The sequence below is a fragment of the Danio rerio genome, chromosome 13 (genome assembly GCF_049306965.1).
Source record: "Danio rerio strain Tuebingen ecotype United States chromosome 13, GRCz12tu, whole genome shotgun sequence".
Classification (NCBI taxonomy): domain Eukaryota; kingdom Metazoa; phylum Chordata; class Actinopteri; order Cypriniformes; family Danionidae; genus Danio; species Danio rerio.
In genome coordinates this window covers 4,185,828-4,213,227 of record NC_133188.1, presented here as the reverse complement: position 1 = coordinate 4,213,227, position 27,400 = coordinate 4,185,828, and the positions used below count along the sequence as shown (strand labels likewise).

The window sequence follows — 27,400 nt, the reverse complement described above, 5'->3', positions numbered from 1 at the left end:
GGAGACTCATGAAATGGTAATAATAAACGTTTACAAAGCAATTTAATACTTTCGAAAATCACGATAGCAGTATATATGTCCATGCCTAATATCCGATGGTCAGAAAGTGATTCATTTTTTATAAATTGTAAAATTTTTGGTATTTGTTATGCAGCAAGCCCAGAGATTGTTGTGTACACTATGACTTTATGTAAAATTAACTTTAATGTGTGATAGGAATAAAACGTGATCATAAACGAATGATTTTTCCACTGAAATGAATGGCAGCTTGGACCCGGAAACAGTATTACATACGTCACAAACACGTCACCACTTAACAAGTGGATATCACAGTGTTTTATGGATACGTAATATGCATACGGCCATATGAAGAGAGAATTATGAGTAGGGCGGGAAGTTTCGCGAGTCTCCAGATGCCCGCAAACGAATGATAATCTCCCGGTAATCTCGCTTCTCCCTCCCGGTCCTCAAATAGGCTACGTCGCGCACCCTTCTCACCCCTCCCCACCGCATCTCTCCTCACTCTTTAGACAAGTTACGCGCACCTTGTCAAACACCACCAAATCTCCACCTCTACTGACAGCTGAGTGAGACTCTGCAAAATAAACCCTGACACTCTGACCAATGTGAGGAGAGTTTCCCCGCACGTGACTTGTTTTAGCTCTTTTGGTCCGATTAGAAACTTTGCAGTGTGAAAGCGAACCGCTCCAAGAGCAAAGAGCAACAATGTAACATTTGTAATCTCTGTTTCGGAACAACTGAATCGATTCACAGGTGTGAAAGAACCCTTATTGTCACATCATCAGCAGCACGTGTGCTGTGATAAATGTAAAACTTAGGACTTGACTGACACATGAACAACAATGACGGACCAGCACAGGACAGAACACACTGGGAGAATAAATAGGGAACGCAAACCAATAAACTGACAAGTGGGCTGGTGAACATAATGATAAGTAATAGATAACTATGTGGGTGGGACAAGACACCAGATGGGAGAGCACATGGTACAAAGACACAACACAAGCCATGTGCTCATGTAAATCGGAACTAGAACACACAGCCAGTGAGAGAACCATTTACAGCGTGTTCACATGAAACCTGCGTTCACACCAGATGCGGATGAAGCATCAAGCGCGAGTGATTCACATGTTAAGTCAATGCAAAGACATGAATAGACATCCTGCAGTGTAATATGCGTGAATGAGACTGTGCGAATGAGTCAATTGACGCGCAAATTGTTCTAGTTAGGAAGTCTGAACTTCAGGGGACATATGTGCCGCGTTAACCAATCAGGACCTTGCTCTTGTAGGAGAGCGATTATGATGTAGCGCCTGTTGTGGGTGTGTCAAGGGAAAATCCTCTTGCCGACACCAAACTGGTCTCGGCTCAGTCGCAAGCACCGCTGAAAGCTTCCATCATCCAAGTATAGTTTCTGGAGGAGTTGATGAACTCCCAGAGCTGGGTGCACCTCTGAAAGGATCTAATGGACTCGAAATGAATTGACAAAGTTTATCAGCCTTCCTAAAGCACATAAACACAGCTATTATCTCAATCAAATCCATGTTAGCCATTACAAACAAAGCTATAATACCGGGCACACAGAAGCCCTGCCCATGACGCAAATCCACATCTGGTGTTAAGTGAATTTGACGCGTTTATGAAGCGTGTAAACTTGGCATTTTCATGTGCCTACGGTCGAATAGCATGATTTTATTTGCGCGTTCTGCATCTGGTGTGAACACGACATAAAGCATGCAGGTCTTGTACACATAAACCACGTGCTAAACACAACATCAACACAACACTTTTGCATGTTGATATGTTCATAATAAGTGTGTGTGCTGCCGCTCACCAGCTGCTTTACGTGCACATGCATGAGCTTGAAGGTGAACAAACAACGACTTATCATAAGCATTTTATCGATAATTATTTACACCGTTGGCATTAAGAAGGAACTTAGAAACATTATCTGACTAACATCCAGCAGCTAAATGTGTCTGGGAAAACATTCACAGGCTTTTATTCTCATAAACCGCGCGCATGTGAATGCATCTGACTGTTCTGATTGGCTAAAGTAGACGTCTCGCGTCAGCACGTTCTAGACGTGCACACGCTCTTTCCGGCAATCTTCCTTCTGCATTCACACAGCGCAGCAATTTGGCAAATTACTGGTAATCTTACAACTTCTCTTTCCGGAAAATAGCAAGAATGAATTTACCTGTATTTTTCAAAAAGGGCCTGTTCACACATACAGACCTTTCTGGAAAATTGATGGTAATTTTGCGGAAAGGTCTGTATGTGTAAAAGGGGCTATAGACAAGACATATGAGTGCTTAACCCAAAAAAAATAACTTGAGCACGACATACCAGGCAAGACAGGACTAATGTCCGGACTCTGTCACTGAAACAAGAATTAACAAGACCGAAGTGGCAGAATTGTGACATCCTCCTGCAATTTTTATTTTATTGTTTTTCCTTTTTACCAAATGATGTTTAACGGAGCAAGGAAATTTTCACCAGTGTTTTTGATAATATTTTTTCTTCTAGAAAAAGTCTTATTTGTTTTTATTTTGCATAGAAAAAAGTTTTTACAATTTTTTTTAAGGTCAATATTATTAGCCCCCTAATAGAGCTGCACGATTAATTGTTAAAAGATCGCGATCTCGATTCGACCCCCTAGACGATCTTAATCCAGCATTTCTACGATTCTGTCAGTCATATTTTCAAGTTCAGTAGAGAAAAAAAGGCGGCCGCACGAGTCTTTATTTTTTCACACACATTGCTCAGTGACATTGACACCTCCAAACAATGTTGAATGAGTCACATACTGTATTTATAAGGTATAGTTCACCTAAAAATGTAATTTTTGTCTTCATATAATGATGTTTTCGCGATCCGGAAATCACAGCTGCTGACCGTGAGCTGTTATCACAGAAGGGGCGCGCGCTTAATGATAGAAGCGCGCGCGTCTACTTTAGTGAACAGAGCCTGCATATGTTGCGAGCAACAGGTAATACAGTTGCAACTAATATTCAGTTTGTGGCACAGAGTGATCGTTTGGGAGCCGCGCGAAGTATGAACAAGCACTTAGCAGTCAAAATGAAACCGAAAGTGTGCACTTCATTTAAATGATCAAATCGCATTTTAGAGTTATGATTACGACAAGCGTTTGATACGTTTTTTCTTTCATAGCGAACACACAGTTGTGCATAAAAATAAATGTTTACAATGTCAGTATAACTACTCTAGCCTATATATTGTTGAATATAATCTGATAATGGCAAATGTCTGATTTTACCAGTGAATTAAATTGTATAATATGACAGATTGCAAGCATATATCTCAAACATAATAATTCAACATCATAACTATTATAAGTAGAATAGAATTATTTATATAAACCAGTAGACCTACACATTATCATCGATGTTGTGCCGTATGTTTGTTTTTACCATACCTTTATTTTACTTTTACAGAATCGTGAGAAAATATTTTAAGCAAAAAAATCACGATTCTCATTTTTGCCAGAATCGTGCAGCTCTAACCCCCTAAGCAATATATTTTTTTGATTGTCTACAGAACAAACCATTGTTTTACAATGACTTGTCTAATTACTCTAACTTGTCTAATTAACCTAGTTAAGCCTTTAAATGTCACTTTAAGCTGAATACTAGTATCTTAAAAATATACTGTAAAATAGTATGTACTGTCATGTTATTAAAACTATTACTATGTTTAGAAATGTGTTGAAAAAAATCTTCTTTCTGTTAAACAGAAATTGGGGGGAAATGTAAGGGGGATAATAATTCTTCAACTGTATATCAGTTTGGTCATGTGGGGTAAGGCCCAGAAGTTAGCAGTATTAGCAGCTCTTTTGGTTTTGTCATGCTCTCAGCACACTATTGTGTGACCACTTATCACTTTAAAAGACTATTTTAATCATCTTGCCCTTTGAACCATGCACATCTCACTCTTATTTTTTATCATCTGTCTGGGAGCCCTGAGGTGTTGCATGAGCTCTTCAAAAGCACTGCGTGTTTTCTGTGATTAGCTCCACAATAGTCGTATTGTGATCTTGCTGTGAAGTTGCCTCTGGAAACATTTGGTATGCTTTATTATTTGTTGTTGGACTCGGTGACCTGGTTTGTCTGTTATATGTTGGCCTGAGATGTGAAATATCTGTCTATAATGATGATGTTTTTATTTTGGGCATGCAGTCAGGTGTAGGGCTGCATGGTGTTGGAAAAATCGGACATTCTGATGATGTTTTTCAGCTTTTATGTATTGCGATATGAATACAGTCTCATCAGATGACTGGAATAGCCCTTGGAACTTTGGAAAGAATTTATAATTTTGCATTGATTAAGATTTTTTTTTTATTTGATTTATTTATTTTCGAACAAAACTATCATACATACAATATCATTATCAAAAGAAATACATTTCAATATAGTCGAAAATGGAGCGGGATGAAGCATAAGCTTATTATTCTTCCACCCCATTACCACATACTGTACATCATTCGTTTATTACTTAAACTAATTTATTCTTTTACTCATCTCTTCTTTTTACATGAAACATATTTGATCCTTTTGGCATCTTTGATAAATAATATGTTTGATTCCAGTTGTACCTTTTCATTTTGTAATATATAGACCCAAAGAAAAAATAAAATACATAGTACTGCAAATAGAGAAAAAGAAAAAAAAACAACAACAACATAGTACTGCAAGTAGCCATTAATTAAATTTTCATCATACCTTTCTCTTTTTATCCCTTTTCAGTCACCTTCATCATTATATTCCTTTATTAATATATATTTATACAGTTTTTTAAATTGATTAATATCCTGACGTTGTTTTAGAGTCTGATCTAGACTGTTCCATAATTTTACACCACGTACAGACATACACTGATGATTTTAGAGGAGAGATTTATAAACCTAGATGAAAACAATAGAGCATAAACAGTGCTTTGTGGTTTTCTGGGGAGTCTTAACGGTATTCAGAGACAGAAGTGTAATTATTAAATGCGAAATAACAGTATAGTCTTCATTATATAGGCAAGGCAAGTTTATTTATATAGCACATTTCATACATGGTGGCAATTCAAAGTGCTTTACATAAACAAGAATAAAAGAAACAAGTATAAGCAAAATAAAAACAAATAATAAAAATTATCAAAAACAAGAACAGATAAAATGTGATGTAAAAGAATAAAAAAGAAGAGAAAAACATAATATTGCAGTCTGTCGGACGCAGCACAGTGCTCATTCAGGAAAAGCACAGCTAAACAGATGTGTTTTCAGTCTTGATTTTAATGTGCCTATTGTTGGTGCACATCTGATCATTTCTGGAAGCTGATTCCAGCAGCGAGGGGCATAGTGGCTGAAAGCCGATTCACCCTGCTTTGACTGAACTCTTGGAGTTGCTAGTTTATTTGATCCTAAAGATCTGAGTGATCTGTTAGGTTTGTATTCAGTGAGCATATCTGTAATGCATTGAGGTCCTAGGCCATATAGTGATTTATAGACAAGTAATAATACTTTAAACTCTATTCTGGATGTAACTGGGAGCCAGTGTAGAGACCTGAGGACAGGTCTGCATATAAATAATTCAATAAAATTAAGTTGTATTAAAGTTACAAATAATACAATATCTTGTTTTTGAATGCTTTAAACTAATTTGTAAAGCTATGTAAAACTCTTTACAATAAGGTTGCATTATTTTTTTTCATGTAAATACATTAACAGTACATTTATTACCATTTTTATCTTTATTTATTTATTTTTTTAAATTTGGACTTATGCATTAGTAAATGTTGAACTATGACTGAAGTATTGTTCAAATAAATACATGAACTAATAAAACCTTACTGTAAAGTGACCAATAATGCTTTAATAAATTAATCCATGATTTAATAATAGGCTAAAATAGATGCTGGTTTCTTTGTGTTTATGGGTCCCGGATGGCAGATAAAAAATGATTTAAAATTAAATTAAAATCATTTATTGGATTTTTTGGTTATTATTATACCATCCATTTTGAGGTTAAAATATATTATAGCCAGTCATCTTAATTTTTCTACATAACATATTATTAGCAATTACCAAATAATTACTAATATCTTACATGATTATCTTGGGGTACCAGCGAGGAAACTGTCAAAAGACTTTTGGCATACACCTAGTGTGTTTTGTCGAACACTTGCAGGTTTTATTATATTGCTTTCCACAGTAACCAGTGTCAGAGCTCACAGCGCTGACGTGTCGTTTGTCATTTGATGTGACTCAGTTGACCGTCTGGCATGATGGACTACATTCTGCTCAGCAGAGATTCAGCTTTTAATTTCCTGAACATAAGATAATGAATATCAGTATGACATTCATACATTTGTTTTTTGCAAGTAAACACTGCTGTTATTCTAGAAACCTTCTGTGTCGTTAACGTTTCTATGTGTATAAGAGACGGAAAAAGAGGTGAATGTTTCCCTGTGGATTCTGCAGCTCCAGGTTTGCAGTCACACACCGCTTTGATTTGCTGGAGTTGTGACATCTTTGAGATAATCAAGTAGGTCCTCTGTGAGGCATTTGACCATGTGCTGCTAAAGTGTCTGCTCCGTGTGGGCTGCTGCAGTGCCCGGACACAGATATTTTTATGCTGTTCACATGTTTGCTTGCTCTGTTTTGTACCATTCATCTTTTAGTTAAAGTGTTGTAACATTTCTTTTAATGAAATGTATAGTTTCAGAGGGTTTTGGATACTTTTGGGGCTGGAATCAGTCAGCTACATCTGGCAACACTGTGTGCACTTTCGGTTTCATTTCCACTTTTAAGAGCGGTTCACTTCCCGCACGGCTACCAAACGAGCACTCTGTGACACAAACTGAATATTATTTACAACATTATTACTAATGTTACAGGGCTCGAAATTGCGACCATTTTGGTCGCATATGCGCCCGAAAATTAATCTATGCGACCTCATAATATATCTGGGAGCATTAGTGCGACTGCAGATAATGGTTGTTGTGCGACCTGTTTTGTTTTTTTCTAAAACGTGCTGAATCGCTCTTCCCTGCCGCTATATTGGTTCATATTAGCTGTCACTCACTCAAGGTATTCAGCTGTCAGATGACAGGGAAGGAGCTTTTATGACCACGGGAAATGCAAACGGCTGAAGAGTAAAAACTTAAAGCACACAGGTTTGCAAACCCCACCTAAAGTTGAGGCGCAGATGAAAGCGATCATGACACGTCACGTGGTGAATAATGATCCGCCAGCTGAGATCAATCGAGTACGCGCTTCTTGGAGAAGGTGCCCGAATCTCCATGCGTTGCATTCACTGCGTGTTCAGCGCAAATGTCCGCTAAAAGTCAAATCTAATACTGTACATATCATCGCCAAAGAAGCTCGCCTTTACTAAGTTTACACTGAAACTGCGGCTCATAACAAAGACCGGTATTGCGCCGATGGTTAGCGCAAGAATCCTGCTCTGCCTGCTCATAAATTGGGTCGGCTGACTCGCCTGCTTTTCCACTAACACAGAAAAATGAAGATCAGCTCAGACTGAACCTCTAAATTGACACAAACTGAAACCAAAACTTTTAAAGAGTGATAGAAGTGAGACTTTACTTACTTTCTTTTGTCTATTCTTGTTTGAGGTGTATATAATTTTTTTTATTTATTTACTGATGACTGCTTTGCAGCTTTCATCATTGAATTGAATGATTTATTATAATCTTTTGTTTGTTTTGTAGCATAAATATTATTTATTAAATTGACATGCATATAAAAACAGCAGCACAAAATAAATATTTCTTACTGCAATGCTTCATTTTTGTTTGATGCAAACTATACAATTATTTTTCATAAAGTAACAGACTTTTTATAGCAGATAACATACATTCATGCACATTCAAGGCAGTATCATAATGAGAAATGGAATTCATTGTTACTATTATTGTCATTTTTTATCATCATTAATATTCTATGGCCTAATTATTAGACATTAATTTTGGAATTATTGCACACAAATATCAATGTCTTCGCAGCATTAGTTAGATAATTGTTTCTGGTTTTTGTCAGTCCCATTAATGTTGTTTTAAAATACAATAAATCCCTTAAAAAACAATTTGCAGCGGTGCTCATTCATTTTTGGTGGGTGCTCCTAAATTTTTTCTGGTGCTCCTAAAATTTTTTTGGTGCTCCTAAATATTTGAAGTTGGGAGCACCGGTGCTACCAAATAAAAAAGTTAATTTCGAGCCCTGTGTTACCTGTAATTCACAGCCTAGGTTCTGTTCACCGCCCTCTCTGTGGTAACATATGATGTCAGCTCATGTCACGTGTGATTTTGCGGTCGTAAATACATTGCATGAAGACAGAAATTGCATTTTTGAGGTGAATTATATCTTTAAAATACAGCATGTGACTCCTTCAACATCCTTTGGAGTTGTCCAAGTTGATGAACAACATATGTAAAACAATGAAGACTTGTGCGGCCACTTTTGCTTCTCACCTGAACTTGAAAATATGATTGGCAGAATCGTAGAAATGCTGGATTAAGATCATCTAGGGCAGTGGTCACCAAACTTATTCCTGGAGGGCCGGTGTCCTGCAGATTTTAGCTCCAACCCTAATCAAACACACCTGAACAAGCTAATCAAGGTCTTACTAGGTATACTTGAAACATCCTGGCAAGTGTGTTGGAACTAAACCCTGCAGGGACACCGGCCCTTCAGGACCGAGATTGGGGGGTCGAATCGAGATCGCGATCTTTTTACGATTAATTGTGCAGCTCTATATTGCTTCATCAAAAGTGACTAAGGTCATGTCCATGTGTTGTGCAATAAGTTCATTAATTAATTATTGTGACAGGCCTAAATCTCGGTACTTTATCGGTACCATTGCTAAATTACAAAGATTGAAGTACTGATAAGCTCTGTTAATAGTTCTGTTATCGGTACAAGAGAATTATTGCTAAATAAACGTTACCTAAAGTAGCATAGTTAAACTGACCAACCTTTTCTAACTTGCTATATTTTATATTTGTTTGCACTGTTGGGAATCTCATGTAAAATTTAAAAAAAAAAAAACACTACAAAAAGTAACGATAAGAGTACTGTTAAAGTGCAGAACTGATAAGTGTATTGATAAAAGTAGTAAAACCCTTAAAATCTCTACTGTAATTCAGCTGGATTTAGAAAACCGTAAATATAAGATATTTTAAGCATCATTACAGAATTTCTACTGATTGGCTCAACTGTTAGACAAAAGAAGTTACTGTAGGAATTAGGGCTGCACTACTGTATATATTGTTTCAGTATCGATATCGCAATATGCACATATGCAATAGTCACATTGCAGAACCTGCAACATTGGACTGGATTAATATTGATCAGGAGATATATTTGAAAGCACTTATAATTTGTCAATGCAATGTTTAACCATAAAGTTACCAAAATGTTTATCGTGTGTTTTCACAACCTGCGACTGCGAGCCGTTTAAAGTATCCAGAATTTAAGAAAGATCAATTGTATTTATGTAAATATACAATGAAAACTATAGTGTTATTTTACATTTGATTATTAAATGTATGTTTTTGATATTGCTCGATTTTATTTGTACAGTATTACTGCTTAACTGTATTTATCAATGTTTGTTTGGTTCATTATTTTTTAATAATTAAGAGACTAAGCGAATGAATGAATGAATAAATGAAACTGCTTGTTAAATATGTTACACAAATTTGTACAGGCTTTACACTTTGAGAATTTTTCTACAGAACAAACCATCATTATACAATGTTTTGTCTAATTACCCTAACTTCTTTAGTTAACCTAATTACCCTGGTTAAGCTTTTAAATGTCACTTTATAATAAATACTAGTATGTTAAAAAATATCTTGCCATATTTTTTGCTGTCATCATGGCAAAGATAAATCGGTTATTAGAAATTAGTTATAACAATTACGTTTAGAAATGTGTTGAAAAAAATCTTTGGGGAAAAAAATATAAAGGGGGGCTCATAATTCTGACTTCAATACTTTCACTATCAGCTTCGCTTCCTCCTAGATGAGTTTTGAAGAACAAAACTATTCTGGGTCATGTCAAGCTGTCAATAATCAAATCCATCTAATTGAGTAATACCATTTATAAAAAACGGACCCCAATATGGCTCTCGTACACATCTGCAGTCTCTGACTCTCTAGTCTGTGACAAATCTAATTGAAACGCTCACCAAAGATGCTACCTGTGGTAATAGCTGTAGCACTTAATCTTGCAATTATCTTAATGGCTTGGAGATGTGTTCTTGCAAATGCCTAATTAGTGATTTGCATTGCTTAACCTGAACACAACCCTGAGGAGAGTCATCTGACATCCTATTAAATCCTGAAGCTGTTTTTAGGCTACTTGTTGATTGTGATTGCAAAAGTGTTCTGGATATTTACCTGTCTCACTGTGTGAAAGGGGCTAATGTTGACTGCAGGAATCTTAATCATTATTTTAGCCAACTTGATTTATTCATTTATTTTCTTGTCGGCTTAGTCCCTTTATTAATCCGCCAACTTATCCAGCAAGTTTTTACGCAGCGGATGCCCTTCCAGCTGCAACCCATCTCTGGGAAACATTCACACACACTCATACACTACAGACAATTTAGCCTACCCAATTCACCTGTACCGCATGTCTTTGGACTGTGGGGGAAACCGGAGCACCCGGAGGAAACCCACGTGAAGGCAGGGAGAACATGCAAACTCCACACAGAAACGCCAACTGAGCCGAGTTTTGACCCAGCGACCTTCTTGCTGTGAGGCGACAGCACTACCTACTGCCTCGCCTTAGCCAACTTGATACTTTTTCGAAACTAAATAAACAACTTCCAACAGACTTTCTCAAACCACAATGAAGTTGGTCCTCAAACTATCCAGTTTAGATTCTTTGCTTTTTTGATCAACTGTTTCTATTTTTAACATTTTCAGACAAATTGACGGGTTAAAATTAAGTTTAGCCAGAAAATAAAACAAGAATATTAAATAAACTTAAAATAACATTCACTTTGAAACAAGCAAACAAAACAAAAATAATATTATAATATTAAATACAGCAATAACATATTTGTCAAATCTATATACTTTCAATGTTCATCGACAAAAGAGTCATTCAGCAAAAGAGTCACCATCTAGACTCCAAAAAGTCATAGTAGATACTTTCCGAATAGACCAATATATAATAAGTTTGTTTTTCAAAATTATGGTTATATCTTTTCTTGGTCTAGGGAAGAAGTCATCCACTGAGATGCACTATGAATGTCTAGTTTCATGCTTATATCTGCGTATATACTAGTGCATATTTGATTTGATGAGATCAATATGAGTGCCATCCTGTACATTCATCAGCAGAAAAGCTTCTGGCATCAGTTCATCCTCTTCCTTCATTACCATCCTCCTCCTCTCATCACTCTCAGAGCTTCTCTTCTAGCATTGCATAAGATCTCCGAGTCACACACTCCTACTTCAGACTGCAGGATGTTGAGGTTCAAGGCCTGCAGCTATTCTGGAAATCCTGCTCTCCTCCGCCTGCTGAAAGCATTGTGAAAAGAATTCGCCTATGTTAGCAGAGTTAAAGACATGACGTGTGTTTCAAACTTGTATCTACAATTGAGATGAAGGACATACAGTTTAAGTCAGAAGTGTTAATATTCAATATACAGTGAACAATAATTTTTTATTTCAACTTTTAGAGGGCTTTTAAGAATATTCAGATTGTATTTTCAGTGGTTTTTATAACACCACCAAATGTTTAGAGCAGGGGTCTCAAACTCAATTTACCTGGGGGCCGCAGGAGGCAAAGTCTGGGTGAGGCTGGGCCGCATAAGGGATTTCACAAAAAAAGTCCTCAAATGTCATTATTAACAGTTTTAAATATTTCTTCTGAACATGAAGTGTCCTGAACATTAATAGAACATTGAGTGAAGATTATGAACAGTTCTTCTGAACATGGCATCTTTTGCCTACTCCTTGCTGCCAGAGACTTGACTGCGCTTCTTCTCACAAATCTGAACCACATTTGTCTTTAGAGCAGAAGCAGTTGAGACCCTCAGTATGGCTTGAAGATGATCATCATTAAGTCTAGACCTGTACTTTGACTTATTGAAGTCCTAGGGAAAAAAGTGGGGGAACTCACTCAACTTCCATTCCCTCACCTAAAAAAAAGGCGTATATATGTATAAATAAAACACCCCCACCCCACTCCAGTCACATCAGTCTGTATCTACCTATAATATCAACACAATCTCAAGCACGTGCACACATAGGGCTCAACCTGTGCAGAGCACATGCCCTTTTTAGTCTTGCATAGAAAGTGCCCTTCCAAAATGATCAAAAGTGCCCCCGCGACGCGACACACCCTCGGTCCCGGCCTTCAGTAGGCGCGCGATAACACCGCTCTTGAGTACGCGCGCAACAACACAGCTGATCAGAACACGCGCGACAACGCGCATTGATTGACAAGCGCGCTGTGTACGGATAGAATCAGCGGAGCGGGGAGCGCTTTCTCTCCCCCCTAAGCTGACTCTGTCGGGCCACAAAATATTGCACTGAGGGCCGCAAATGGCCCGTGGGCCACGAGTTTGAGACCCCTGGTTTAGAGACTTTATTAGTTCATGAACTTGTTACTTCAAACATGAACTTTTCACATTCATCTAAACTGCTACATGCTGAAATATTGATTGACAATTCTTTGACTATTTATAGGGCTAATGTCTATTAACACTGTGCAGTAAGGCTCCATTAGTTAATTTAACTAAACTACGCTTTTATTAATGTAAAGTGATATCAGTTTCTTAGTTAATACAGAGTTATGTGTTAAAATCATAATTGTAATCTGATTATGTAATGTAATGTGTATTTATATAGCGCATTTATTGTGTGTGGCCGTACACCCAAAGCGCTTCAAAATCATGAAGTTTCTCCGCACCACCACCAGTGTGCAGCATCCACTTGGATGATGCGATGGCAGCCACAGGACAATGGCGCCAGTGCGCTCACCACACACCAGCTATTGGTGGAGAGGAGAGACAGTGATAGAGCCAATTCGGTGGAAGGGGATGATTGGGAGGCCATGATCGTAAGGGCCGATAGAGGGACTTTGGCCAGGAAACCGGGGTTACACCCCTGCTCTTTCATGAGAAGTGCCATGGGATTTTTAATGACCACAGTGAGTCAGGACCTCGGTTTAACGTCTCATCCGAAAGACGGCGCCCTCTGACAGTATAGTGTCCCCTTCACTTTTACTGGGGCATTAGGACTCACACAGACCACAGGTTGAGCGCCCCCTGCTGGCCTCACTAACACCACTTCCAACAGCAACCTAGTGTTCCCTAGTGGTCTCCCATCCAGGTACTGACCAGGCTCAGCCCTGCTTAGCTTCAGTGAGTAACCGGTATTGGGCTGCAGGGTGACATGGCTGTGGCCTTATAAAATGATTAAGTCATAAATCGTATTATTCACTAATAAAAATCTGTTGTATTTTTCTTTTTACTCATAATAACATAGTAACTGTAATAAATCTGTCTTTTTCCTAAATGTTTATTTGAGTCCACGAACTAACAGTTAAGTGTAGCACTTTCCACAGTAATGTTACTGTATTCTCATAACTTTTTTGTAAAACGCAGTCATGTCACGAATTACATTTTGAATTTGTGTATGTTTATTAGTTACTAAAGTCAGTGTAATTGCATTACTTCCATTATGAATATAGTTTTTAGAAGGAAAAAAAAATGCTTTTTTAAAATCATGTTTTTCGCTGCAATGAGCATGTACTTTTAAATAACCGGAGAACACGCTGCTTTTTTATCAGTTTTTTTTTAAATCATTTTCATTATTTGTTTTTATTTTTCTTATACATTCTTGTTTATGTAAAGCACTTTGAATTGCCACTATGTATGAAATGTGCTATATAAATAAACTTGCCTCGACTTGCGGCTGTCGAGAGTGGTTGCTTCTTTAAGTGGAAATACAGACATTACTTTGCATGTTTTTTGTTTTTACTTTCAATAAAATCAGTCAATGTCCTGTCTCTTAAGAACTTTCGACTGCTTTAACTCGACCAGCAACTTGTTCAAACACTTGATGAGAAAGCATTCCATGATGATACTCATCGCCAAGGACACCAGCATCCAAAAACATGCTATTCCAACAGGCTAAATTGGAATTTCCAGCAGGATCGGAAGTGAAGATATTTTCTGAATGTGAAGAGCAGCATAGCTGCTTATGGTGCAGATCACATATTGCTTTATTTGTTTGCGCAAGTTTGTTTTTCCATTCAAGGCTTGCGTCTGTACGCGCATATTGGAAGCGAGTATTGCACACGCCCTTACATTTTCCAGGTGCTCCCAGTTAAAAACAAAGAGTCGCGTGACACAACCTGACCAGTCAGCTTCATACTTTGTAAGAAATAAACACATTTCGGTAGACAAATTACCTCAGAACACCCAAACACTGCAGTGCTTTTTCATACTATGGATGTCAATTGTTACAGGTATCCAGTTTTCTTCTAAATGCCTTCTTTTGTGTTAAGAAAAGACAAACCGGTTTGGGAAAAGGGAATGACGAGGGAATTGTAAGTTTTGGGTGAACTCTTTAAGTCTTTTGAATATGTCCAGCTGCTGTGATCAACCCATTGTAATGTTTCTTAGTAAATATGAAATTAGTGAAAGAGCTGCAGTTTATTTAGTATTTTTTATAGGTGTATTTTATGTTTTAAACGTAACTTCAAAGTAAAGTAATTAGTAATCTGATTACTTTTTACATTAGGTAATGAGTAATGTAATTATATTACAGTTTTCCAGTAGTAGTCACTAATGTGTAATCTATTTCTTTTTATAAAGTAACTTACCCAACACTGCTAACGAATGAGACTTTATTGTAGTGTTACCTATAGTACTTTTTAATTCGTATGCAATTTAATTAGGTTAAAACTTCAGTTGAGCATCCTATTTATATACACAATAATACAATACATTACTACACAATACACAATAATACGTTTTTTATGTTAATATATCAGCCAAAAAAACAAAAAAGGTTTTCGCATCTTAGGTCAAAATTGTGATACAGCAATTAATCGCAACAATATTTGATACCGTCATAAGCTCCTAGTGCCATTGCCTTGTCATTTGAAGCTTTGTATCATTTTGTGATTGGTTATGTGTGAAAGTGGAAGTTTGAAAGAGCTGCTACTGCAGTGCAGCTCTCTGTGGATCCTGTTTAATATAGATTCATTGAAGCTGTCATCTGTGCCCCAGATTTTAGCACTGCATTTTCATGCTGTCCCCAGCGCCGCTCAAAAGTGGATCAATCCCCCATCCTCTCCTCGTTACCCTGTGCCGTCCATTACGATGGGCAGCAGGTTCAGTTTCCACTGTCAGATCTAATGCTGCTCATACACTGATTCACATATTTCAAGATCTGGTTGGGGTTTTCTTTTAGCTTGCTGACTGTTTAAATTGCAGAGCTTGCATGTTTCCCTGTTAGTCAGAGGAGGAAAATAAATGAGTCGAAATAAGTGTGGTTTGGGGAAGCACGGTGGCTCAGTGGTTAGCACTGTTCCCTTACAGCAAGAAGGTCTCTGGTTCGAGTCCCTGCAGGGCCTGTTGGCATTTCTGTGTGGAGTTTGCATTTTCTCCCCGTGTTGGCGTGGGCTTCCTGCGGGAGCTCTGGTTTCCCTAACAGTCCAAAGATATGCACTGTAAGTGAATTTGGTAAACAAAATTGGCCATAGTGTCAGAGTGTGTGTGTTTGTGTATGAGAGAATGTATGGGTGTTTCCCAGTACCGGGTTGAGGTTGAAAGGGCATTTACTGCGTAAAACATGCCTGAATAGTTGGTGGTTCATTCTGTTGTGGTGACCCCTCATAAATAAGGGACTAAAGCCTGGTTCATACTTCTGCATCAAGTGATCAACATGACCCACGGCACATGCAACGTGCGTAGCTGTGCATTTATACTTCTGCGCGCTGTCTCTGTTGCTCTGAATTAACGAGTGTTGAGTTTCTTCGCTGCTGTTTTGTTTTTTCTGAATGCTTCCTGAATGTACAAGTGGCTCAAACTCCGTTTAAACCGGTGGACATGCAACAATTTTATCCGTGGGGTAAACAGAAAACAAAAGTTTTCATCCCGAGCTCCTTCATGGAACTCCTCACTTGTAAACAATCGCTCCATCAGGCTCACGCGGCTCTCGGTCCCGCCCACACTCGTCAGAACTACCAAGCCGACCAATCACAAAGCTTGCGCTACGCGTCATTGCAACATGTGGTTCCATTTTTTGAGAGTTGCGTAGCAGCGACGACCACGGCGCAGAGCTATGCGTCAACGTGTAGGCTTTGCCGTCGCAAAAGCGTGCGCTTTACACAGAAGTATATATCAGCCTTAAGCCGAAGGAAAATGAATGAGTGTGACTTGATGCAAGCAAAACAATTAGATTTTTTACATTAATGTATTTCTTTTGTTTAATATAATATTAAGTCTGCTGTCTGAGCTTTCCATGCCTTCTTACACCTTCCTTCCACTGTCATTTCATTTTGTTACACAACTATTCTCTAAACTACAGTACTTAGTTTTGTTTTCATTGTATGCATGGATTGCTTCAGTTGTTTCTGACATCTAAAAAGTCAACAAGCACCTTTACAAATGTTGTGACATGTTCAATTTGTATTTTAGCCGCTGTATATGATTTTTTATTACAATATAAAAGACCGCTAAATATTTGTGACTATATGATGAGTCTTTAATATATTGACCATCCCTAGTACTTGGTCATCTGATTCCCGGTCAGCCATTACGGTCTTATAATTGCAGCAGCCTTGGCAGAACAGTGTTACTTTCCACAAGCTCATGTGGGGTAGAGTTCAAAACACACACAGACGGACACTGGAGGTTCACGGTCAAGGTGAGAAGAAGGTGTAAATGAGACTCTGACAGAGCTGGGAGCCTTCTAAATAGAAACTCTGTTTAAACAGTGTGTGTGTGAAACAGCACAGTAAGAGGTCTTGAAAATAGGTCTGTAGGTGAGTTTGATTGACTGTTTGTCAGGTGTCACTCATGCTATTTGATTGTTGTGTCCTCCAGATGCCCCACCCATTGATCGGGAAGAGCTGTTCGTCCAGAAACTGCGGCAGTGCTGCGTGCTTTTCGACTTTGTGACGGATCCACTAAGCGATCTCAAGTACAAAGAGGTGAAGAGAGCCGGCCTGAATGAAATGGTGGAGTACATCACACACAACCGCGACGTGGTCACAGAGTCCATCTACCCCGAAGCTGTCATCATGGTGAGAATATCCACTGGGGATCCTCAGTTATGGCAAAAATCTAAATCATTGTTATGTAACGTGAATAGGAGTGGGCGACGTGACCCAAATCTGAAGACTCTCTTATTATTTGCACAATGGCAATATATAGATCACTCTATGATGAATATTTTACATAACTGTGATGTTCTGGATATCACAGCTGAAATTAAATATACTAGCCTGAATTTGCAAGTAATATAAAGCATATTGAAAACAACGAATGCAATAGGCAAATGAAAAAAAAAGTCAGTTATTAGAAAACTACACATTTTACAGAGTAAAGACATCAGAAAGAAAACAAACGCAGCATAATATTAACAGTTTGATGTACTTTGATCCTTATTAAGTAAAGTTTTACAAAATAATTTTGAGAGGGGGACGGGATATGATTGATTGTGGCTGGCCTCTCATCCATAATCGGCAACAATCCAATCAGATTTATCCAAGCCGACAGATTTTACCCTACTTGCCTATCTTCGTTTTGGAAGAAGAAACCCCTTCCATCCCATCTCCTTCTCTTACCAGGGGAAGTTCTCGATACCTACTGATCACAGACCTTCTTACATTCTAACAGACCAGGCAGGAACCCGGTGCTCAATTTTCTCCGAGCTCAGGGTTCACTGCTGGTACAGCATGCCAAACCTGCTAGTACCGTCAAGCAATATCTAAGGGTGCTTTCACACTTGGTTTATTTGCCTGGACCTTACCCAAGTTCGATTGTCCCCCCTTGCCACCTCCTTGCTTGGTTTGTGTTCACACTGTCTTTTTTTCTTCTGAAACCCAGTACGCTTGCGTCATGGAACTGCTGTTTCGTTTAAGGCCGTTGCTTGGTGACGGTCAACGAAATCAAGCGCCGAAATGGAAAGACATCCGCAAATCGCGGTCATTCTGCTTTAACTGAAGCTGTTGGTTTTAGACATATAGAAAGCGACTCGCGTCCATCTGCCGCAAAACTATTATAAACGTTCAGAACATCACACAGTGTCTGCAGAAGCTGTTTTTGGGGGAGGCAAGCAGACATCACTGTGTATTACTGTGTTTGCCCTGGCTCAGTTCCGCGCATGTCACCAAGGTACGAAACGTGACACAGACACACACACGCACACACACAAACAAACGTTATGAAAACGATAGTTTGTTGTACAGTTGACGGTTTACTTCAGTATTTGGGATGATTGCATTCACATCTGAAGTGAACCACACCAGAGTTCACATGAACTGTTCCCCAGACCACCTCATTCAGGCGGACTCGAGTACGATTCACAGGTGGGCACCCGAGTTCAGAAGACACATACGGCTACTAAACGTACCGTACTATGACAATGAACAAACCCGGGTGCGGACCAAAAGTGCTAGTGTGAAAGCACCCTCAGTGTGAACGCTTGAAATTGTTCTGTCAAGTTTTGAGTGCATTTCTTTTGTTGTTTAAAGGAACACTCCTACTTTATTTTTGAAAATAGTCTAATTTTACAGCTCCCATAGAGTTGAACAGTTGAGTTGTATCATTTTTAAATCCATTCAGGCAATCTCTGGGTCTGACAAGAGTACTTTTAGCTTAGCTTAGCTTAGCATTAGATCATTGTATCACATTTGGTCGTTAGCATTTCCTTCAAAAATGACTGAGAAGTTTTGATAATTTTCGTATTTAAAGCTTTCATTAAAAGCGTCTTAAATTTCCAACCAATTTACTCGCCCCTTTGATATCCCAGATGTTAATTTCTTTCTATCTTTAGTCATAAGAAATTATGGTTACATAGATATTAGTGGTGTAACAGATCACATTATGGTTTTTTAGGCACAGATCGAATCCTGTTTTGGATCAGCCAAAAAGGGGCGGAGACAAATGAAGTTGCTTTCTGTTTATTACAAAAACGGCACTTCAAAACACTCTTGGTTTTTTTTATTGCCAGATTTCATTGCATTTAATTTTGGTTTGTTTTTTCATTGCTAGATGAATCATTTTTGAAGAATTGTTCAGTGGCATATTTTTTATTAACCCATTGGTTAAACAAATATAATTGCTGCCAACAACTTTCATTTTTGATCGTCGAAAATTCATATGATTGTGGTTTTAATCTTTACCACTGTTATTCCAGTACTTCTGCATTATTTAACTGTTTGTAACTTCATAACTAACTCGGAAGACTAAAGACTGAATCTCTTAGGATTAATAAACGTGCAAATCACCCTCGTTTATAATTTATGTTGTGTGGGTGTTGAGATCCCGATCTTTTAATAATAAATCATGCAGCTTACACTCAATGCATTAATGTAGGATAGACAAGTAGTGACAGAAAGCACCTTTTATAACCTAAGAAATCCACCACATCCCGAATAACCAACCACAACTCCTTCTGTCATTATTATATTTTACAGGAAACCCTAAATGCTTTCATACATGTGATTTGAATGACGCAAGAGGCGACCTCTCTGTGATCAATAAAAGTTTAGGATTAATCTACAAGTAAAAGCTATTTACTAATTCGTGAGTCATGTGCATTTTGACCTGTGGGCTGTGATCCGTATGAATCAATGCTTAAATATTTGGGAAATTATTGGACTGATTAGTTATTAGCATTTCTTGAATATGTTAAAAAAATATATTTTAAAAACTGAATCTTTAATTGACGCATGAGTGTTTTTTTTTAACAGAGTTCACCTGGTTTTTAAATTCATTCATTCATTCATTTTCATTCTGCTTAGTCCCTTTAGTCATCAGAGATCACCACAGCGGAATGAACCGCCACCTTTTTCAACATATGTTATGCACAGCAGATGACCTGCCAGCTGCAACCCAGTACTGTGAAACGTCCATACACACTCATTTACACATACTTTACAGCCAATTTAGTTTATTCAATTCACTTATCGTGCATGTCCATGGGCTGTTGTTGAAACCGGAGCACGCGGAGAAAACCCACGCCACCACAGAGAGAACATGCAAACTCCACACAGAAATGCCAAATGACCCAGTCGGGACTCGAACCAGCGATCTTTTTGCTGTGAGGCGACAGTGCTAACCACTGAGCCATGGTGCTGACTGGTTTTTACATTTTAAAACATTAAAATAGAAGGAAAAAAAAGGCTTGCATATTTTATGCTGTTGCTAGTCTAAATACACACACACAAACAAATTGTCCACTGCTTTTTAGAAGTATTTCTTTCCTATACAACTCTTATGGATGTTAGTAAACTGACTTTCATCTGATCAGGAGTGAATAAAAGCGAACATGCTGAAAACACACACCTTTACTACGCTTGTCATCCTCTGTGACCAATCGACAGTAATGGCTTTTGCCTGACCAATGCAAACGTAATTACTTGCCAGATCCAGGAGAAAATGTAGTGTAAATTCACACCAGGGAATTTTGGGTAATTATCTGTCATAAATCAAGACCCAGACACCCGTGTTGCCTCTCAGCCATGTATAATTCGGAGAGGATCTGCTGTGTCCCAGATAGGGCTCAGCAGTGCAAAATAGCAAAAAAAAATTCAACTATGAATGATATTTGACTATTTTTATTTAGATGGATCACTGCAATGATGCACTGGAATATTTTTGCTGCATTAGCTGAATCATCACAATTATTGCGTTTTTTTTTTTTTTTTTTTTTTTTAAATTATTTTTTAATAGCTTATTTGTTTTATGTTCAATCAACAAGAAAATAATTGTTTCTTAAAATGATTTCTTAAATTGTTTAATTTTAAGAATTTGTATGGTACCCAGCATCTTTTACAGCGTACATTAAATTACACGCCTATATTTATATAATCATGTAGGGAACTTTTTACCTCATTGTGATGCATTGTGAGAACATTAAATGTTCTTGATTGTACAATATAAACCTTTAACATTTCAGTGCATTACTAATCCCAGGCATGAATTTTGCTGATTTATGGAAAGGCAGTTATTAAGATGGGGATAAAGTACATTCAGGAGGTTGATAGGCTTATTAGCGGTCCGACATGAAGAGTGGAGCACTGTTGTATTAGACTGATAGGCTTTATTCTATGAAAAAACCCATCCTGGATGTATTTCATTCAGCTTTTTAGATGACTACTCTCCACAAAACATAAAAACTACACATAAAACATTGATCTGAGTCATAATAGTTTGTTTAATTCTTTTAATTAAACACAAAGCTGACAGAAACGAAAACAGCTGATGGAGTATACACTAACCTGCGCATTATTCAGTCACACGATGGCACCAAAAACGCAAAGCTGACCGAAGTGAAACCAGCTGAATGGTGAATAAATACCTGCATATTATTAAGTCAGACAGACAAGCAGATACAAATACATTTGGATGCAAGTTTATGGATGTGAACATATTCACTGACGATCAAGATAGTAGTACCTCGGAATGTCACGACTGACCAATCAGAATCAACATACATCCATCTAATATAATCATTTAATAAATCCCTGACTACATTTCTATGGACATCAATACTCTGATTTTAATTCGATTAAGACAATTCTTTAAATAAAACTGTGATTTTTATTTTTATTTTTTTATTTTATTTATTTATTTATTATTTTTTTATTATATATATATATATATATATATATATATATATATATATATATATATATATATATATATATATATATATATATATATATATATATATATAAATTATTATTTTTTTTTGATTACCTTAATCTGGCTAAAGTCATAATGAAAGTAAACAGAAATGCAATGAAGACGTGGAGTATTCATACCAATATCCAAATACAATAGCAGTCATTAATAATCACGGAGCTTTTGGGTTTCAGATACACACTGTCCTCTTACATCCTCACGCACTCATTAGATTCTCTCAGAGTGAGGTGTTGGTGAAAACCTCTCCCTCCCTCTCCTGTCTGGAGGTCTGAGTCCACTGAGTCTGAGGCTGTGGTTGAAACATTGCGTCATCCTCAGCACAGCCGGCCCTCTGCAGTAGCAACACTCCTGTTCTTCCTCTCAGCCATTTTGGTAACTTACTCGAATAATAAGCAGCATCTTAAAGTACAAATGAAATCAAAACTAACCATGTCGTTAAGAAGATAAAATAGTTTGCCCTTGTAATCTTTAATTGCAATCTCTTGAAATGCACTTCATGTTTGTTTCCAGTTAAATTAGATTAGTTCTGTCTGAAGTACTGGGCGTGGCTAACGTATTTAACCCCGCCCCTCCAGCTGTCAGTTTTGACAATAAACAGAAATGGTGAGGATGAGGTGTCTGTTATTTTGTAATAACTATCCTCAAACCCTTTTCCCCATCTTTCTGAATGAAATGCCTACTTTACTACAGCCAATCAGCTCACAGTAGGAAAAACAAGCCACGCCCACAGTTTTCTCATTTAGTATACTGATATTCTGTGACACAAGCTTTTACACTACCATTGGACAAAAAGTTGTTGTGATGACAGAATATTAAACCTGTAATGCCCATTTCTTTGTGGTATTTGTATTTATTCATTATATATACATACATGCATGCATAAATACATACATCCATGCATACATACAGTGGACAGTTTCTTTGCTTGCATAATGACATGCAATGTTTGTTTCTTTTCAGTTTTCTGTAAACTTGTTCAGGACTCTGCCACCCTCTTCTAACCCCACGGGAGCAGAATTCGACCCTGAAGAGGATGAACCCACTCTGGAAGCAGCTTGGCCGCATCTTCAGGTGTGTGTGTGTGTGTGTGTGTGTGTGTGGAGCTTAATGTAATCATAATACTAACTTTCAGTCCATTCCATCTCTTAGTTCATCCTATTACATCCCTGCAATATCACTTCCTCTAAAATGGTTTCTAAACTGTATAAATGCTGGTAGTCACTCTTGATGGTTGCCTTGTCATTCACCTGTTTGTATTAAAGCAGCCATAGAATTAGGCGTGTTAATCTAGAGGGATTCAATCCGATTTTGGGAGTCACAGATTGATTCTGAAAACGATCTTGATATATATATATATATATATATATAATTTTTTTTTGCTTAAAATAGCGATCACAATTTTCTCACGATTCTTTAGATGTAAAATAAAGCTTAATATGAGTCTGCAATTATTGTTTTTTCTCAAACAAATGATAAAACAACAATAATAATATTATGTGTAGGTCTACTGGTTTCTATAAATATTTCTATTCTACCTATAATGAATCTGATGTTGAATTATGTTTAAGATATATGCGTGCAATCTGTCATTGAGAACATTATTAGACCATATAATTCACTGGTAAAATCAACATTATATAGGCTAGAGTAGTTATACTGACACTGTAAACAATAATTTTCACGCACAACTGTGTGTTCACTATGAAAGAAAAAACATATCAAATGCTTGTCGCAGTCATAACTCTAAAATGCGATATGATTATTTAAATGATGTGAACGCTTTCGGTTTCAATTTCACTGCTAAGTGCTGTTCATACTTTGCGCGCGGCTCTCAAACGATCACTCTGCGCCACAAAAGTTGTATAAATAATAAAATAAAAAAAATTATATATATATATATATATATATATATATATATATAATTTTTTTTTATTTTATTATTTATTTATTTTTTTGTTTTAATATTATAATTTATATATATATATATATATATATATATATATATATATATATATATATATATATATATATATATATATATACAATATTAATAATATTAATATTGTATATATATATATATATATATATATATATATATATATATATATATATACAATATTAATAATATTAATATTGTAAATAATAGTAATATTATTTACAACTTTATAACCTGTTACTCACAGCATATGCAGGTTCTGTTTACTAAAGGAGACTCGTGCGCGTCTATCATTAGGGCGCGTGCCTACACATTCAGCAGCTCACGTCACGGGTGATTTCCCGGCCGCAAATACAGCATTATATGAAGACAAAAATGAAATTTTTAGGTGAATTATACCTTATAAATACAGTATGTGACTCTTTTAACACCATTTGGAGGTGTCCATGTCGCTGAGCAACGTGTGTGAAGCAATGAAAAGATTCGTGCAGCCGCCTTTGCTTTTCTCCTGAACTTGAAAATATGATTGACAGAATCGTAGAAATGCTGGATTAAGATCGTGTAGGGCAGTGGTTCTCAAACTGGTACGTGTACCACTAGTGGTACGCGGGCTTCCTTCTAGTGGTACGCGGAGGAATGAAAAATGTCATGTACATGGCAGGTAATCTGCCACGTTTGTTTTACTGTGCAGAGTTATAGCTGCTTTACTGGGCCTACTGCGCTACTGTATTTCAATACTGCTCATTTTGGCGGTACTTGGAGTGACAATTTTTTTCTGAGGTGGTACTTAATGAAACATTTTTGAGAACAAGTGGTGTAGGGCATCGAATCAAGATTGCAATCTTTTTACGATGAATTGTGCAGCTCTAGCTACGAGTCACTTTTAAAAGATGAGGTAAGCGGGTCATCAAGAAAATCGAATACAGTCACAAAATCGGAATTGACCATCAAGATCTGCAGTGTAAATGCTGCCTGTGTCAGCTCAGTTTTTAGAGTTGAAGTTCAATTTAGTTCAGTTCAGTGTGGTTTAATTTTTACTGCTGAATGTTCAAACACTGAAGAGGAAATCCATCGATGCGCAGCTCAAGTCCCAACCAAGCAAGCCAGTGGCGAGGGACAAACTTCACCAATTGACAAAAGTGAAGGGAAAAACCATGAGAGAAACCAGGCTCAGTTGTGTGAAAATGTGATTTTTCCAAAAATGTGTTTAATAAGAAAACTGACTTCCGTTATTGTGCTATTTTAATGTTCTCTAGTATGAACTTTTTAGCTTTGCCACAATGCTGAAGTTGAAGCTCTGTTTTCACTGGTCACGGAATATTTGGGTGACTTTAGTTTCCTTCCAGTGAAACCGTTCAGTGGGATTTAGAACAAAGTGTCTTTTTTTAAATGATTAAAAATGCAAGAACTGACAGCTTTTATTGTATTGGTGGCAAAGAGGACCTGACAGATCAATTGATCATTCATTTACTATTAATCTGCTCATTTTCCTCTCCTTACCCATTCCTCAGCTGGTGTATGAATTCTTCTTACGATTCCTGGAGTCACCCGATTTCCAGCCCAACATTGCCAAAAAATACATCGACCAAAAGTTTGTACTTTCGGTAAGTGTTCTGTCTTCTGACCTTTGTCTGCATCACGGTTTGTCCTCACCTCACACTATCAGTAGAAGACACACATTCCCTCTGCTGTGTGTATGAGTGAGGAAACTGAGGCCAGCTGCTGTTACAGCTTTTACAAGCATGTCCAATGCAGAGATCAGCACTTCGGTCTGGGTAGAATACTAAATCCAGTTTAAAGCAGAAGTGTATTGCTCTGCCAACATCTTGCTGGATATAATTTTTTTTTCATTAAATATACGTCCATCCACCTGTTTTAATGCACATTTTCAAATGTTGCATAAAAATACTGGATGGAAAAGACTAGATGCATAAAAATACTTAAAGCACAAAGAATGCACTTAAGTCTAATTTGTTTATCTTGATTAAATATGTGCATAAAATTACACTGCATTTGCATTTCTGGATAACAGAATTTAAACTTTAAAAAAATGTGTTTATGCACTACCTGACAAAAGCATGGTGTCCGCGGGGTCTTGAAAAGTATTCAAATTTGAGAAATGAAAGGCTCTTAAAAAGTATTAAAGTTAAATGAAATGCTATTTTGCAAGGTATTAAACCGTGATATAATTTTTTATTATGCAATGGATGGTTGTCTGCTGAAGTTTGCCTGAATTAAATCTGCGAATATCATGATGCCGTGTAGTTTATGAAGTCAATAAAATCCTGCTAGGTTTGACATCATGCTGCAATGTTTACTTCAGTAACAAAGGCAACACCATCTGCTTGTTAAGTGGTGATGTGTTTGTGACGTATGTAATACTGTTTCCGGGTCCAAGCCGGCACTCATTTGAGTGGAGAAATCATTCGTTTATGATCACGTTTTATTCCTATCACACATTAAAGTTAATTGTATATAAAATCATAGTGTACACAACAATCTCTGGGCTTGCTGCATAACAAATACCAAAATTTTAACAATTTATAAAAAAATGTATCACATTCTGGCCATCGGATATTAGGCATGGACATATATATTGCGATCGTGATTTTCGAAAGCCTTAAATCGCTTTGTAAACGTTTATTATTACCATTTCATGAGTCTCCCTATTCAGTTGAATAGAGCGCTTGGACCTGGAAGCCGCTTCGCATGACGTCACACTTAACAAGCGGATTACTTCTGCAGTTCTATATATGCCAGCCTGCTCAATTAGTTAGATTAAATAGATTTCTTTTTAGTATATGAAAAATGTTTGAGTTTTTCTATAAGTTAAACTTTAGTTAAATTAGTAAATTAATTAATAATTAGCTAAATTGGTTTAAATCTTGCTAGTGTTTCCGGTTGAAACCTAAAGTGGTTTTAATGTCTTAAAATGTATGGAAAGAGTCTTAAAAAAGGTCTTAAAAGGTATTGAATTTTACTCTCTGATTCCTGTATACTCTGAAAGTATTGTCATTGTTTTCATGTTTTATTTTGGTAAAATAAGTGTAATCTAGAGCAGAGTTTCTCAACTGGTGGGTCGTAACCTAAAATTGGGTCACGGGAACATTTTCAGTGGGTCGTGGAGTTTGTGATCTAAAAAAGAACAACAGTTTAATTTTTAACTCATTTTGCTTATATTGGACTTTTATTTTAAAATGCGCGTACGACAACCGTACCGTTTGACATGTGAAATTTCAGCGCAAGTACGACCCCGAATATGTAAAGTGTGGATTTACATTTATTGACGACAAAAAAGGCTTAAAACCTCAGTGTGTCATATGTATTGATGTGCTCTCACAAGAGAGCATGAATGAAACCTTCTAAATTAAAACAACATTTCAAAACCAAACATCCCAGTTGCAAGGACAAACCTGTGGACTATTTTATAAGACGACTCCAATAGCTGAGGGCATGGCTTGATGACCATGTGAAAATGTGGGTCCCATGGCCAAACCAGTTGAGAACC

At 37.1% G+C, this 27,400-nt stretch overlaps 1 protein-coding gene across 1 annotated transcript in view; it reads left to right on the top strand.

Annotated features, from left to right (window-relative positions):
* ppp2r5d (protein phosphatase 2, regulatory subunit B', delta) overlaps positions 1–27,400 on the top strand; it is a 64,865-nt gene that overhangs the window by 18,277 nt on the left and 19,188 nt on the right. Inside the window, 3 exon segments of the mRNA NM_213318.1 lie at positions 17,127–17,326; positions 22,917–23,027; positions 25,404–25,496. Of these exon segments, the coding sequence (NP_998483.1) occupies positions 17,127–17,326; positions 22,917–23,027; positions 25,404–25,496 (404 nt within the window).